General features: G+C 41.9%; 1 protein-coding gene across 1 annotated transcript in view; it reads left to right on the forward strand.

Annotated features, from left to right (window-relative positions):
- Positions 1 to 1,427: 1,427 nt before the first annotated feature.
- LOC115422009 (cadherin EGF LAG seven-pass G-type receptor 3-like) overlaps positions 1,428 to 16,718 on the forward strand; it is a 28,805-nt gene continuing 13,514 nt past the window's right edge. The window contains 8 exon segments of the mRNA XM_030138040.1: positions 1,428 to 1,787; positions 1,837 to 2,058; positions 7,040 to 7,139; positions 7,172 to 7,490; positions 7,492 to 8,051; positions 8,054 to 8,419; positions 8,422 to 8,451; positions 8,454 to 9,245. Coding sequence (XP_029993900.1) covers positions 1,428 to 1,787; positions 1,837 to 2,058; positions 7,040 to 7,139; positions 7,172 to 7,490; positions 7,492 to 8,051; positions 8,054 to 8,419; positions 8,422 to 8,451; positions 8,454 to 9,245 — 2,749 coding nt within the window.

The raw sequence follows: 16,718 nt of genomic DNA on the forward strand, positions 1-16,718 counted from the left end.
GGGGCGGTAATGGTTGTCATTTGGGCAGGCACAATGTTATCGATCCAAGCAGCAACAGAGAGGGGGGGGTGATGGAGGGGGAGAGAAAGCGCCGAAAAGTGGGGGAGAAATGACGGGAGGGGGCTTAATTAACGCCGGTTGGAGGGTCTGTTGTGGGGATTATGATGGCAGAATTATGGATACGGGGAGGGGGGGTGAGGAGAGCAAAAATGGGAGGAGGGGGGGAGGGATAAACCAAGGCAACAAACACATTAATTTATCTAATTATCCGGATAATGATTTGGCTTTTCCGATTGTGACGCGCAGACGCAGGGCTGATAATGAGCTCCGACAGGGGGGATCAGCGCCGGTACACGGAGGGCAGGAGGCTCGCACACCCGGGGATGGAGCAGTTTGGACACGGGGGTGGCACCGGGGGGTGGGAGTCCAGTCCCCGAGGGAGTCATAGCGCAGAGGAACCCCCAGCATCACCACCACCACACATCCCCCTGCCAGCGTCTCCATCCGGTCCCGAAATATCAGCTCAACACGCGCACAGACAGTCGAACCCCCCCAACCGGCCCGGTGTGCGCGCGGAGAAAGTAACTTCAGGAACAGCCGGTGACTCAGGCTGTTTCCCGCCTGTCGCTGCTGAGTTTCCAGGAAGTGTGTCAGCTTCAGTCCGAGGTTTCCCTCATCTACATGACACCCAGCACAGACCCAGTCCAACGGGTCTGGAAGGAAACCTGAGCGCACGGACCAGCGGGGGTGCGCAACGGACGGCGGCTCCTGCAGACGGTGGGCCGGTGTTTGTGTGGAGCAGATACAACAGCAACAAAACAACAACAACCCAGGGGAAGACAGGCATGGATCTAATCATGGATCTGAAATGGACAAATCAGGGTGGATTAGTCAGACCCAGGACCAGGACCAGGGGAAGAGCGGGCACAGAGACCCGGTCCAGGCCGGGTGCGCATGGAGCGACTCCACCGCCTGTTTGGACTCCAAGCCCGTGGACAGGGCGCATGTGCAATTAAAGCCCGGTGCGGAAGTGCCATTAGAGCCAGGAGGTGTTAGACAGGCGGAGAGGCAGCAGATGGGGGCCGAGGGGGGAGGGGGGGAGTGGGAGGGAGAGTGGATGGAGGGGTCCGGGGCTGCTGCTACTGCTGGTGGTGGGGGGTGGGGGAGAGAAATTACAGGTGGGGGAGGGTGAGAGAAAGATGGAAAAGGGGGAGGAGGAGGAGAGAGGAAAGGGAATAACAAAGGCAGAGGTGAAGGAGAGAGGAGGAGAGGGAGGGGAGGGGGGGGAGGGTCAGGACACCCCCAGTCAGACCGACACACATGGGAGGAAGAGGAGGAGGAAGGACGTGGGGGGGAGGAGGAGGAAGAGGAGGAGAAGAGGCCCAGCTCAAGGGGGCATGGGAGTGTGGGGGGGCAGATAGTGGATGATGTGGACCCCCAGGGGGGGGCCCACTGGAGGCCCTGATGCCCTGGCCTCGGTCCCGCCGTGCGGCCAACAGGCACCCTCACTTCCCACTACAACTACCAGGTCCAGGTGGCCGAGAACCAGCCCCCGGGACCTCCGTCATGGTCATGTCCGCCTCAGACCCGGACCCCGGAGACGCGGGCCGGCTCAGCTTCAGCATGGCCCCCTCATGAACAGCCGCTCCTCGGACTACTTCCACATCCACCCGGACACCGGCCTCATCACCACCACCCAGATCCTGGACCGGGAACACATGGACCTGCACTACTTCCGGGTCACGGCCACAGACTCGGGGTCCCCTCGCCTGTCCGGGACCACCATGGTGGCGATCACCGTGGCCGACCGGAACGACCACTCTGGTGTTCGAGCAGACGGAGTACCGGGAGACGATCCGGGAGAACGTGGAGGAGGGCTACCCCATCCTGCAGCTCCGGGCCACCGACATGGACTCCCCCTCCAACGCCAACATCCGGTACCGGTTCGTCGGTGACTCCGCCGCCATGGCCCGGGCCGCCTTTGAGATTGACCCGCGCTGGCCTCATCACGACCCGAGGGGCGGTGGACCGGGAAACCAACGAGCACTACACCTCCAGGTGAGAGCCGTTCACCCACCTGAGGGCAGGTCAGGGTTCGGGCTGAAGTCCAGCCTTCAGTCTGCCTCAGATTTACAGTTTATATGTAATGACGGGCACGCGCACCGAAAACACAGGCTTTAAAAACTCAGGCCTTTGTGAAGATTTAAGCTAATGTCTGTTCAGGTTAGCCTGTAAACAAAGGAAAACACGGAAATACAGATTCTAGGACGGACAACGGAAATACTCCAGCAAGTTCACGTGAAATGATGAAGTTTAGAGGAAGAGGGTGGAGCAGAGAAGTGAAGGTACAAGGATGAAATGAGAAAAAAGTAAGGAAGTTTGGTGTTAGCGAATGTTAGCATCTTAGCTAATTAGCGCCAACTCTGTCAGCTAAACAGGATCTGTGTGTATTTACCTGATATGACGGCGTATTATGTGCACATACGAAAAAAAATAAATAAATTAAATCTATCTCTATCTATCTATCTATCTATCTATCTATCTATCTATCTATCTATCTATCTATCTAAAACCAAAAACGGTTGTCACTACGAGAATAAAGTCATAATATAATGAGAAGTTGTACTTACTCACTCATGTAGAACTGTGAACATGTAGTTCAGTTCTCCTTTGGGGGAGTTTGGGGTTAGACACAAAGGCCAGTACTGAGTCTGTCCTCCATCAACACATTAGTCTGAGGACTTTGAAGAGAGTTTGCACTCATTAGGGTTTGTTGTAAGAACTGAACTGATTTAGAGTAAATTTCCTCTTTTGAGGAGGAGAAACTGATGCAGTGGTCAGCTGCAGGGCTATCAGTGGAAACAGCAGAACTAAACACAGAGGGTTTATGTTTCTGAACAAACTGAGGATTCTATACCGAGTTTTTCAGTCCAACAGAGGGGAAAGTTGCTGCTTCGCTTGTTGCCTTCGCCGTAGAACTGGAAACTCTATCGAATTTTGAAATTATGAGTTTAGTCTCGTAAAAGTACAACTTTATTCTCATTAAAAACAGACTTTATTCTCATTAATTAACGACTTTATTCTCGTAGTGGCAAGCATCTTTTTTTTTTCTTATGTGGCCCTAATACGCCGTCGTATGATATAAAATAAGGCTTTTATGAAGTGTTTCCACATTGTCATCCTTCATATTTGGTTTATTTTATTTGTTTATCATTTATCTGTTCTGTCCAGTTCAGTAGAAGGTAAATGAAGTCATCATTTATGTCCCTTCACAGTGGTCTACATGAACTAAAGACAAAACAGGATTAAAAACAAACGCAGCGGTTAACGACTACTGAACCAACACAGTTCCGCTCAGAGTTTAAACCAGTTTTCATCCCATTGGTCACGTCACAAAATCAGTTTGTGTCTGTAAATAACGTCACCAGCTCATGGGTGCATGGTTTATACGTCTCGGACGTGGAACCAGGAAAACTATATCTTCATAGGTTCATAGCAGAAGCAAGGTTTGGTTATGATTCTCTTTTGGTTTCTGATTGGTTAGTGGTTCTGGATCGTCCCACTACACTGCCATCTACAGGCCTGGCATGCTCTTGACGGTGTAGATACACGGGCCGTAAAAACGCAGAGTTCTCTGAAAACTATCACATTTGCATGCGTTTTTTTTTTTTTTAAACAGAGAGGGGGACATCTCCATTTTCAAAAAATACCTGGCTACATAAACATAGCCTGAACCAGAACATGAACCTCTGACTCACATATCCAGGTCTGTTGGCCTCGGTGGGTTTCCTACTCAGTGTTTCGTACATTATGGGATTTTTGGAATTACTGATCATACAGAGGGTGAAATTAGCATACAAATCTGATAATTATTGTACATCTGGCAACTAGGGCTGTGTATCGGCAAGAATCTGGTGATACGATACAAACACAATACTAGGATCACGATATGATATATCACGATACTGTTAAAAAGGCTATTTTTACTGGTTTTCTTTCTTTTTTAAGAGATTTTATCCTGGAAGAATGGAATTACACCACAAATATGTACAAATACTTACCACATTTTTATTTGCTCACAGCAGCATCTGATGCTATATCACAACTATATTTCCTTCAACTTCAATGATGTTTTACAGACATTATAGTTTCAGATCCTGTTCAAATGTTCATATTCTATTAGTTCAGAACTAACATCAGAACAAGATTTGAGTTCAATCCCAACAAAGGAACGAACATTATTGAGTAAAAGACAGTTACAAAATAATAAAATATAAACAAAAAACTAAAATGAACCTCCACAATATCTGCATTTGAATAAATACCTAAAAATATCAATACAGTACTTTTTAATATTGATACAGTATTGTGAAATGAAATATCTCGATATATTGCAGAACCGATCATTTCTTACTGGCAACGCTGACGCACATCGTCAGGTCTGTCAGCCTCTACGTGTTTCCTACTTTCCCAGACGTCTTGTTACATATGTAGAAGTTGCAGACTAGGTTATGATTGGCTCCAAAATTGCTGTGATGTCACAAATCCTGCTCTATAGCTCCGCCCCTTCAGATATTTGGACTTTAGCAGCAGAGCATGAGAAATCCCCCCAATGATCACATAAAGCAAACGCTGAAAAATACTAGGATCTGAGAGGAGGAGACCTTTAAAACACGCATTTAACTGCATTTTTATTTAACCAGGGAAAAGAAACTCATGGAGATTAAAAATTTGTTTTTCAATAATGTCCTGAACCAGACAGCAGCAGCAGAAGTTGCACAAAATAGAAATGACAGCCATACAGCCACACTAAAAAAAACATAGAACACAATAAAAGTCAGTTGTAAACCCATAGAAAAAACACTAAATAAGAACATACGTATAAAACACCATCAATAATGTAAAAGGGACTAAAGTATAACAACAGTGTTCCTTAAAAGCATCTCAAAGCAGAACCCGATTCAGTTAGTCACTAAAACATCTACGTCCAGGTTGATCCTTTTAAATTCATTCAGAAGGACTTCGACTATTGAACCTCCTCAGACCCACACATGGGTTTACTGTCCACGTTTGGACAAGAGTTTCACAGCTTTATACAGAAAAAACAGCAACAACTGTCCACTGCAAAAGACATTCCAAAAAAAAAAAGCATCTGGAAAAACTGTTGCATCATATTACCAATATCAGTAATTATTGAATTAAAAAAAAAAGCCCAAACTACTTCTTTCCTGGGTCAGAGGAGGTTCAGTAGACAGTTCCTTTGGTTGGATCTCCTTCTGTCGGTTGTTCCAGGCAGTGGAACCAGAACATTTAAAAGCTTTCTTTCCTGGTTTTGTTGACTAGAAATAAGATTTTTAGGTTTTATTGCACAAAAGAACAACACCGAATGAACAAATACACAAGAAAACCAACAGTTTCAGACAGATTTATGCATGAAGAGCCCAAACCAACTCCATAAGGTCTGGTCGACCTGTAATTGAATGAATTAAACCACAGTGACATTTACACCTGGAGTTGATTGGTTTCCATTCACAAGGTTCCAGTTGGATTGGATTCTTAGTTTATTGAACACTGAGGGATTTGAAATGGACGTGGAAGAGATTGACAGAAACAATACAGACGATGAACAAATACAGAACTGACCCCAAACAGTTAAATTACTAGTTACCTTAACCTTCCTGGAACCTTAACAGGTTCCAGGAAGTGCCTCGTCTTCAGAGATGACGAACAGGTTCAGCTCAGGCTTCACTCATCACTAATAAAGGCTTAAAAATCAATTCAGGGATTGAATTAACCTCTTAATAGCCAGTATTTTCTAGGAAGAGAACTGGAAGTCCAATATACACATTAACCCTCAAAGACCTAAAGCATCTACTGATCTAAACTGTTTAATACCTGTTGATCCACTAATCCTATCAATCCATGTCAATAATTGGTGTCAAATACAGTTCTTCATCTTTTCATGGTCATCAGATATGACCATATTTGGACGTTCAGAGGCTCCATAGTTACCGTGGAAACACCGTCATCTTCTCCAACATTGATTCACCAGTCAAACCCATGGAGTTGGATCAATGACAGTGGATGGACACACTGGGATTATGTTCAGTTAGTGACAGATTGGACTGAAAAGGACACTGTTTATTCAGTTGATCTGATTCTGATATAAAACCCTTTGAATTTACTCTGAGTTTTCATGAATATTTAGATGATCAGTGAATTAAATACAGAAAAATACAGGATTTACAGTGAAAAAATGCAGAAGATTATGTTGGGGTGGTGAATCACTGAAAGAAAAATTCATAAATTCAGAAGAAAAAAATCATTTGGAAGTCACTATAAAATGGGTCTTTAGCTGAACCACAGAAGCAGGTGTTGAAACAAAACGTCATTGAAAAAGCACCAGACAAAGAAAATGATGTGGAGATTGTGATTAAATATGATCATATTATCTTGATCAAGTGATTATGTTAGAAATGTAACCTCTAACTCTGATGAAATAATATTTGTTGACTACATCTAAATGATCAGTAAAATAACAAGAAATTGACTGATTTTTTTGTTTTAAAAAATGCAAAATGCAGAAGATAATATTCTAACAAATATCAAAAAAGTACAAAAGCAAGGTTAAATGAAGGGAAAAATTCATGTGTAATTATTTTCTTCCATTTTCTTGTTGATTTCTATTTTCATTTATCAGTGACAGATAGAAATAATAATATAGACAGTTTTAAACGGTGATAAATTGGAAAATTCAGAGAAAAAGTCATGTTATTAGACTTCATTTGAAGGTGACACCTTCTAGTTTTACTATTTAACATGTGACTGAAACACAATCTATTATGTTGGATTTCAGTTTGATTTGATTATTATGTTTATGCGTCTTCAACACATTTTGAAATAGGTTTAAGATCCTGTTATCGTATCAACTGCAGAGAGGAAACATGTCTTTATACACAGATTCCGTGCTTTATATTTTTATGGACCGTCAATTTAAAGCGTGAGTTCCATTGTGTTTTGGTGTCGGTTTGTGTTCCAGGTCGAAGCCACTGACCAGGGGAAGGAACCCAGTCCTCGCTCGGCCACCGTGAAGGTCCACATCACCGTCCTGGATGAAAACGACAACGTTCCGCAGTTCAGTGAAAAGCGCTACGTGGTGGCGGTGAAGGAGGATGTCCGGCCTCACTCCAAGATCCTCGAGTCAGTGCCACCGACCGAGACAAGGACAACAACGCCGCCGTCCACTACAACATCATCAGCGGGAACAGCCGTGGACAGTTCTTCATCGACAGCATCACTGGTGAGATCCAGGTCGTGGCTCCATTGGACTACGAATCGGAACGGGAGTACGCCCTTCGTGTCCGGGCGCAGGACAACGGCCGCCCGCCTCTGTCCAACAACACAGGAATCGTGAGCATACAAGTGACAGACGTTAACGACAACCCGCCCATATTTGTGTCCACGCCGTTCCAGGCCTCGGTGCTGGAGAGCCCCCATCGGCAGTTCCATCCTCCACATCCAGGCCATCGACACTGATTCCGGAGATAACGCCCGTCTGGAGTACAGGTTAACGGGCACCAGCTCCGACACGCCATTCGTCATAAACTCTGCGACGGGCTGGGTCACCGTCAAATCCACCCTTGACCGTGAAGCTGTAGAACATTATTTCTTCGGCGTGGAGGCCAGGGATTATGGGATGCCACCTCTTTCTGCCACAGCCAGTGTCACAATTACAGTGATGGATGTTAACGACAACCGGCCCGAGTTCCTCCAGAAGGAGTACTATGCCCGGCTGAACGAGGATGCGGCAGTGGGAACCAGCGTGGTCACGGTCACCGCCGTTGACCGGGACGTGAACAGCGCGGTGACGTATCAGATCACAGGCGGAAACACCAGAAACCGCTTTGCTATCAGCACAGCGGGCAGCGCTGGACTCCTGTCTTTGGCCCTACCGCTGGACTACAAACAGGAGCGCCGTTATGTCCTGACCGTCACCGCCTCGGACCGAACGCTGCATGACACCTGCCAGGTGCACATCAACATCACGGACGCCAAACCCACCGGCCTGTTTTCCAGAGCGCTCACTATTCCATCAGTGTCAATGAGGACCGGCCTCCTGGGAGCACCGTTGTGGTCATCAGCGCTACAGACGATGACGTCGGTGAAAATGCTCGAATTACGTACTACCTCGAGGACAACATCCCTCAGTTTCGGATCGATCCCGCCACGGGGGCAATAACACTCCAGGCCGAGCTGGACTACGAGGACCAGATGACCTACACTTTGGCCATAACAGCTAAAGACAACGGCATACCGCAGAAATCAGACACCACCTACGTTGAGGTGAACGTGAACGATGTCAACGACAACGCACCTCAGTTCGTTAGCCCCAGGTATCAGGGAACGGTGAGCGAAGATGCTCCCCATTTACGAGTGTCCTTCAAATTTCTGCCACGACCGTGACGCTCACGCCAACGGCCGAGTCCAGTACACGTTCCAGAACGGCGAGGACGGCGATGGAGATTTCACAATCGAGCCTACATCTGGCATTGTGCGAACTGTTCGCCGTTTAGACCGGGAGAGCGTTCCCTTCTATGAACTCACCGCCTACGCTGTCGATCGCGGCGTGCCTCCTCAGCGGACCCCAGTCCACATCCAGGTGACGGTCCTGGACGTCAACGACAATGCCCCCGTGTTCCCAGCTGATGACTTTGAGGTTCTAGTAAAGGAAAACAGCGCCGTGGGGTCCGTGGTGGCCCAGATCACAGCGACAGATCCTGACGAAGGCGCCAATGCTCAGATCATGTACCAAATCGTGGAGGGAAACATCCCTGAAATCTTCCAGATGGACATCTTCTCCGGGGAGCTCACCTCGCTCATCGATCTGGACTACGAGGCCCGGAACGAGTACGTCATCGTGGTCCAGGCCACGTCGGCGCCTCTGGTGAGCCGGGCCACGGTCCGAATCCGGCTGGTGGACCAGAACGACAACCGGCCCACTCTGCAGGACTTCCAGATCATTTTCAACAACTTCGTGTCGAACCGCTCCAACAGTTTCCCGAGCGGCGTGATTGGGAAAGTACCAGCCCACGACCCGGATGTGTCTGACCGGCTGTACTACACCATCGACAGGGGCAACGAGCTGCACCTGCTGCTGCTCAACCACACCAGCGGGGAGATCCGCCTGAGCCGAAAACTGGATAACAACCGGGCCCTGGTGGCTCCCATGCAGATCACCGTCACAGGTAAGTCACCATGGAGTGAGTGTGGTCAGAACCGATTCCCCTGAGGTTTAAGTTACTGTGACCGTCAGGGTTTAAAGCAGGCCTGTGGAGGTCTGAGGGGGGCGGGGCATGTCTGCTGCATTCCAGCACTGGGTTTGAACCTCAGGCAATTGGTTTGAAGTCTGTTTTTGTGCATTTTGAGTCAGAATGATGTGAAAACATTCCATGAAACCTCCTGGAAAACCACTCAGTTTTAGATCCAGAACCAGGGGATTTGATGAAAAAAAAGATTTTGCCACAAACAATGCAAACCCTACAAATATATCTGTGAATGGATCAATAATCTGCTTATAACAGATTTTAGGATTTTGTGTAAGACTGATGAGAAAGGTACAAATGTAACTTACATTTTAAAATATTTAACTATAACAGTATTAGATTGTTATTATTGATATGCAAATGAAAATAAAATATAGTTTTACTTTTTTGATGGATATAAATAAATAAATAAATAATATATATATATAAAATAATTAGCATTAGCTGGGAGCTCTGGACCAAACCGTATCTGAAATAAGGTGGGGGATAAAATACAGAGAGGATGATTGCATTTTATTCTTTTTTTGCCCAAATAAAACCAATGCAAAGAACAAATTTATTATCAGTGCCCTCTGAAGCAAACAGTCTTTTATTGTGCTAGTTTAATCATTTTGTTTAAAAAATTGACTAATGTTCGACTCTTATGTATAGCCCCTGTAGAATCGTCGTCACCCTACATTTATTATCCTCAAATTTTTGCATTTTTCAGTGAAAATTAGGTGTTTGCCTGTTAAATTCAGTTTAAGTATCGAGTAAATATAAAGTTACCATATCACAACAAAGAAAAATGAAGAAATTAATAAAATTAATTAAATAAAGTAGCATTAGATGACCGGTTCTGAAGTCTTTTTTTTTGTGCATTTTGAGTGAGAAACAGATGTGAAACGCTCATTTTTAGATCCAGATGATGATTATTTAATGAAATATTAAAAAAACAAAAGTGACAGAAGTATTTACCTTCTTTACTTCTGGAAATGTACAGTAAAGATATTCAGTAAATGTAAAGTAAGCCCCCCAGAACTCCATGTTCTTCACAGTGAAATCAGACAAACAACAGCTTTATAAGGAGTAGTGGAAGAAGGATTCAGAGTCTGTGAAAATTCATAGAAGAAAACCTTCATTATGTGAATGTGGAGCTCAAACTGTTTCCAGATCAGTGATCACACATAAATAGGCAATTTGTTCAGTCTGTGGTGCAACTGGGATGGACCAGTGTGATTGTAAAAGTCATTTCTGTCTTACAATGAGAACAAATGTAGCAGAGACAGAAGGAACTATAGACCTGACTCATTCACACAGTAGAAATACATGTACAAGAACGTCAGGATTATCAGAAAAACAGGGTTCAAGTATGTAAAGTCAAGAGTGGTTTTACTATTTAATTAATCCATCTAATTTTATTAATATGGTGTCCATTCATAAAAAAGTTATCTCATGACACTTTACATTTAGAGTGTAAATATTACAAATATTGGAGTGATTTAAAAAAAAAAAAAAAAAAAATCTGACACTGCCTTCTAAATATACTGTACAGTTACTTCAAAGTTTCAGTAAAATATAAATGCTGCAACTGTAAAAACACATATTTAACATGTGACTGAAACACAATCTATGTTCTTTTCAGCACATTTAGAAAAATAGAAAAGGGTTTTAGATCCTGCTGAATCTCAAATAGTGGGCTCAACTGCAGAGAGGAAACATGTCTGTATAAATTAAATATAGGAAAATATCAGATTTTCACAAAAAAATGCAAAACACAGAGAGGATGATATTACAATAAGTAAAGGACTCAGAGAGTGCAGACCCCCCCGATCACCATCAAAATTTAATCATTTCTTCCTTGTGCCAGTATCAACATTTCCTGAAAATTTCATGAAAATCCATCCATAGCTTTTTGAGTTCTCTTGCTAACAAACAAACAAACACGCAAAACGCATAAAGCAAAGTGATCACAATACCTCCTGGCGGAGGTAATGAAACCACCTGTCACTACGAGAATAAAGTCATAAAATATCTAGATAAAACCCGTAATTTTGTGAGAATAAAGTCGAATACAAAAAGAGTCATAATTTTATGAGAATGAAGTCATAATATTCTGAGAATAACATCGTAATTTAAAAACAAGTGGGAAAATGTAATAATTTACAAAATAAAGTCGTATCCACTGGTCTAATGTAGAACTTGGAACATATTGTGAGGTTCTACTTTCATTTGGGGTTTACGCACAAAGGCCAAATACTGACCTATTAGCTCCGCCCACCAAATACTGAGCCTATTAACCCGCCCACCATCAGCACATTAGCATTAGTCGAAGGACTTTGAAAACAGTTTGCACGTTTAGGTTTGTTTTGTTGTAAGAGCCGAATGGATTTGGAGTAAATTGCCTCTTTTGTGGAGGAGGAACTGACAGTTTCTAAATTCTGACTTTTTATCGCACTATTGTGAAGTTATTTTGAAAATATTAAGACTTTAATCTCATAAAAGTGCATTATTTTTGTTAACTATGAGTTGTTATTTTTTTTAACACGACTTTATTCTCATAATATTATGGATTAATTCTCGATATTTTACGACTTTATTTTTATAGTTACGTGTTTTTATTTTCTTATGTGGCTCTAATACGCCGTTGTACTGCATAAAAGGTTAAATGGAGAGAAACATCATTTGGGAACTGATGCAAAAGTAGCGCTAGGTCTTTATGGGTTAAGTAGAAAACACATGGGACGTATGATATTTGCATGTGTTGAGGTTCAGACGATGTCGGAGCTGCTGCTGAGGTTCGATTCAGCTGAGAGGTGTGAGTGTGGAGGAGCTCATCCAGTATGAGAACAAACATCTGATCAATATTTGACAGTGTTTGTCGTCAGTGTGAGATAAGTGGCAGTCATTATTCATTCATCAGCTTTGTGCGGTGTTTGTTGGGACTTAATGGAAGCTGTTGGTGGAAACACATGGAAAATACTTTAGTGAATTGAAGGAAATTAGAGTGTGACGGATGACTGCATGGACTCCACTCATGAACACAGCAGATGCATGGAAAGTATGACTTTAATGTGACTGGAACAAGTCTAAACAATTATTTTCACAGACGCTGATTTATAATTGGATTTTCTGTGCATTTTTGACATTATAATCTACAGAAGAGGATTAGGGCAAGTGGAAGAAAAAAAAATTAAGTTCCAATATATTTGTATTTTTATTATTATTCTGAGTTTGAAGTCAGAATTCTGACTTTTTTCCTCAGAATTCCAACTTTTTTTCCCCCTCAGAACGCTCACTTTTCCTCAGAATTCTGATTTTAAACTCAGAATTCTGACTTTTTTCTCAGAATTCTGACTTTAACCTCAGAATTTGGGCTTTAAACTCAGAATTCTGACCTTAATCTAAGAATTTTGATTTTAACCTCAGAATTCTGACTTTAAACTCAGAATTCCAACTTTTTTTCCTCAGAAATCTGACTTTTCTCTCAGATTTCTGACTTTTGTCCTCAGAATTCTGAGAAAGTCAGAATTTAAACTCAGAATTCTGACCTTAATCTAAGAATTCCAACTTTGTTTTTCTGCAGCACTCTGACTTTTTTCCTCAGAATTTTGACTTTTTTTCCTCAGAATTCTGACTTTTTTTACAACAACAATAATAATAATAATAATAATAATATAAATAATAATAATATAATAAAAAAAGTATTGGACCTTAATGTTCTTTTTTTTTTTCCAGTGGCCCTAATCCTTTTCCATAATAACCATATATCACCTTTGTTTTATTGTTTTGAAAGAGTTTTTCATTACTCAAACTGAAGCTCAGGGGGTGTCGTATTTGTTGTATTTTCTGAAGTATTTTTCCCGTTTCTGCATAAATAAAACCAAACTGGCACCTTAGCATGATGGTATCCATGGCAATGACAGGAAAGGGGCGTGGCCAGCAGCATGTCATTTGCATTTCAAACATCGGAAACAGTCCAATTAAGGCAGAAGTAAAAAACAGAAGTAAAATAAATATATTATGAGATCTTTTGGGCTAAAATGCACAACTGTTGTGGACATATAGACCCTTCTTAAGTACCTTTAATGAAAATCATAGGCGTGAACTCAGTCCATCTTCTGATATTGCAATATTAACTTCTTTTATAATCACCAAACAAAAAACTGCAATTCTTTCGTATTTATTTTCACAACATCAAGGTAGTTCCTCCAAAAATAAAACGCCATTTAGGCCAGAAAAGTATACAATGACATGGATTACAGATATAATACACTTATAATAAAGTCAGGATTTTATTGTGAATGTCATTATTGCCCTTATTTTCAGTGAATAAATCTAAAATATGATGGTGATTTTGTGGGTTTTGACATGACATTGGGTTAAGAAGGCTTTTTGGTGACATTCTGAATGAAGTATTGATTCTCCAAAAGGTTTAATAGTCTTTTAAAGGTTGTTTTCATGGTTTTCAAGTAAAGACAAGTTGACTCCGTTCCTCTGGTGTGTTGGTTTTTTCATGTTCTTTTCTGTGAAATGAGAAGCTCCGTTTTCTTGCCTTGGATCTTTCGACTTTGTGGGTTTTGTTGTGTGTTTTCCAATGCTTCCTTAAAGCTCTGTGCTGTCACTGATCAAAGCCTCCGAAACAGAGGAAAAGGGAAATGAGAGCAGCGTTTGTTGCTTTGAGCCGATACTGAATGTTGGGTTTGTTGTCGTCTATGGTGTGTCAGAGCTTTAACTGTGTGTGTGTGTGTGTGTGTGTGTGTGTGTGTGTGTGTGGGGTGACCTGCTGCCCTATTTACTCTGCTTTAATACACATGCAGGCTCATCCAGACCCGGTTTGGTGTTCTGAATGGGGATAGGATTAAATGATATAAAGTGGTTTGTTGATGGTTCAGTGTGGAGGAATCATGCATGTATGTGTGTAGATGTGTATTTATTCATTTGTAATAGGGCTGTATATTGGCAAGAATCTGGTGATATGATACAAATCACATACTAGGATCACCATACTATATATCACGATATATCATGATGCTGTTAAAAAGGCAATTTTTTATTTGTTTTTTCTCTTTTTTTAGACATTATTTCCTTGAAGAATTGAATTACACCAGAAATAGGGTGTAAGAAAATATTGGTTACTGTGAGCAAAATTATCACGGTTATCATTATTATCGCAGTATTGTTGAAATTGTGCTCAAAATGTTCAAAAAGTACTAATACACACACACTGAAATAATTTAACCAAACTGTATTTTGAAAAAAAAAAAAAGACAACAACAACAAAAAACAAATAAAATAATTGGCACAATGCACTTTCTCTTGGCAGAAACATTCAAGTATCTGAGACTATTTTGTCTGTTTTTCAGTACTTTTGATTTTGCCTTTATATATTATATAATTCAATATTTCCTATACCCATGTTTGGTATCTCTTTTTTCAGCACAACTTCATCTATCTCATCTGTATATTTTTTCACTTTAACCTACTATATCAACACAAAAGGACAAAAAACACACAAAAATATAAAATCCAATTTGAAAAATGTATATAATTCATTGCATAAATAACACAAAGATGCTTAACGAACCTTTTCAACGACTTTAAAAGTGTATATTGTAGAGCTGCAACCGATTAATTGACTCAAAGTGATCCAGAAAAGTCATTCAACCACAATTCTCCTGAATCAAAGCTTTGTTTCCTTCTTTTCTCTGCTGTTAAACATTGGTTCCACTGTTGTGTTTCACACGGATATTGTGACGCACAAAGAAGCTTCAGTTCAGGAAAACTGCAATAGAATATTTCCTTTCAATCAATATGAGCCGAATAATCGAATTGTGACTATTTGCATTCGTTTCAAGCACCTAATCGATTACTCGGTTGCAGCTCTAGAATATTGGTTCCAAATATTAGGGATATAAAATTAAAATTGTAATAAATTAAAACTATACTCAGATATTTGACATAAATGCAGATCTTTACATAGGCGTTTTCTCCAGAAAAGTGCGGTAATCAAACACGGTTATCATGATTATTAGAATTTAAACGGTATTACTAACTGATGGCAGTTTTACCGTGGTTTGTTGTTATACTGGTAATCGTTCCATCCCTACCTGTTCCCTGTGTTGGGTTCTGTTGACATTCCAAAGCTACTAACTCACCTACATCTGTGATAAAAGCTCAACAGTCAGTTGTAGGTGGATTTTTTTTGGGGGAAATCCTCCTGTTTAGTCCTGAGTTCTTCCCCGTTTCCACAGTGTTCACCTGTGTTTTGCATATGTAGCTCAGACTAAGCATTAATCTGCTGACCTGCGTCACGTGGAGGTACATAAACGGAGGTAGAAATGAAGAAGAGAAGCCTCAGTGACTGAATGAACAGATCCACGGGTCTGTGGAGGAGTGGAGGAGGGACGGGGACTCACAGATAACACCAAACACAATGGAAGTGACAGCTTTGCTCCGAGCCCGACGCCGGCGCACTGTTGTTTCATTATAATCTCATAACTGTCAAATCCTGGAGCGATGAGCGGAGCAGGGAGAGTAAAAGAGTCCAGGACGACGCAGGAACCCAGAGAAAACAGGAAATGAATGAACAGAGTCGACTGAACTGTGACAGAGGCAGACGTTCAAGCACTGACAGAAACCCACAACCATCTGGAGGTTCAGGTTCAGGTTCAGGTTCAGGTTCAGGTCCTTCTAATACTATCATTAGTCGAATAACTTCATGTTCACCCACTGATTTACTGAGTTCTTCTGTGGTGCTCGTTCTGAATCTAGTATTTATTCCAATATTCATATAAATTCAACCATTTGTTCAATCGTTAAATTTCTAGTCGTGATGATAGAACAGATGTTGTTCTTTCCATAAACATCTGAGCATGCTCAGTTGACCCCCCACCACCTGTGGAATGGGGGTAAACACAGAGCAGTGAGTGAGACTGACTCACTATAAAAATAGACGGTTTGGGATTTTTTTTTTTTTAACACCATTTTCCTTTTTCCTTTGTCTATATTATGATGAAAATGTTCAACAAAAATAAACAAAAGAAAAATGAAATAAAGCAGCAAAACAGAAGCAAATGGAGGAGTTTGTTCTAACTCTGTTCTTGGTTATTTTCCCTTGTTTCAGCAATGCTTGTGTTTTTATTTTATTTTTTTATTTTTGTGTTAATGAAGACATTTTTGTAATACCAGGGGCCTCATGTACAAAGGTTGCGTATGCACAAAAACCTGGCGTACGCCCTTTTCCGCACTCATGTTCAGATGTTCAAAGGATGAAATGACCATGGAAATGCGCAGTGCTTTACGCCAAGTCCATAGCTGGCGTACACATGTTTCTAGTGCTTGTGGACCATTGGCGACACTTAGAGGTGACACTGAGAACTGTTATAATGTGAAAAGGTTATTCACAGAGCGATG

Source organism: Sphaeramia orbicularis, chromosome 7 (assembly GCF_902148855.1).
Source record: "Sphaeramia orbicularis chromosome 7, fSphaOr1.1, whole genome shotgun sequence".
NCBI classification, from domain to species: Eukaryota; Metazoa; Chordata; class Actinopteri; order Kurtiformes; family Apogonidae; genus Sphaeramia; species Sphaeramia orbicularis.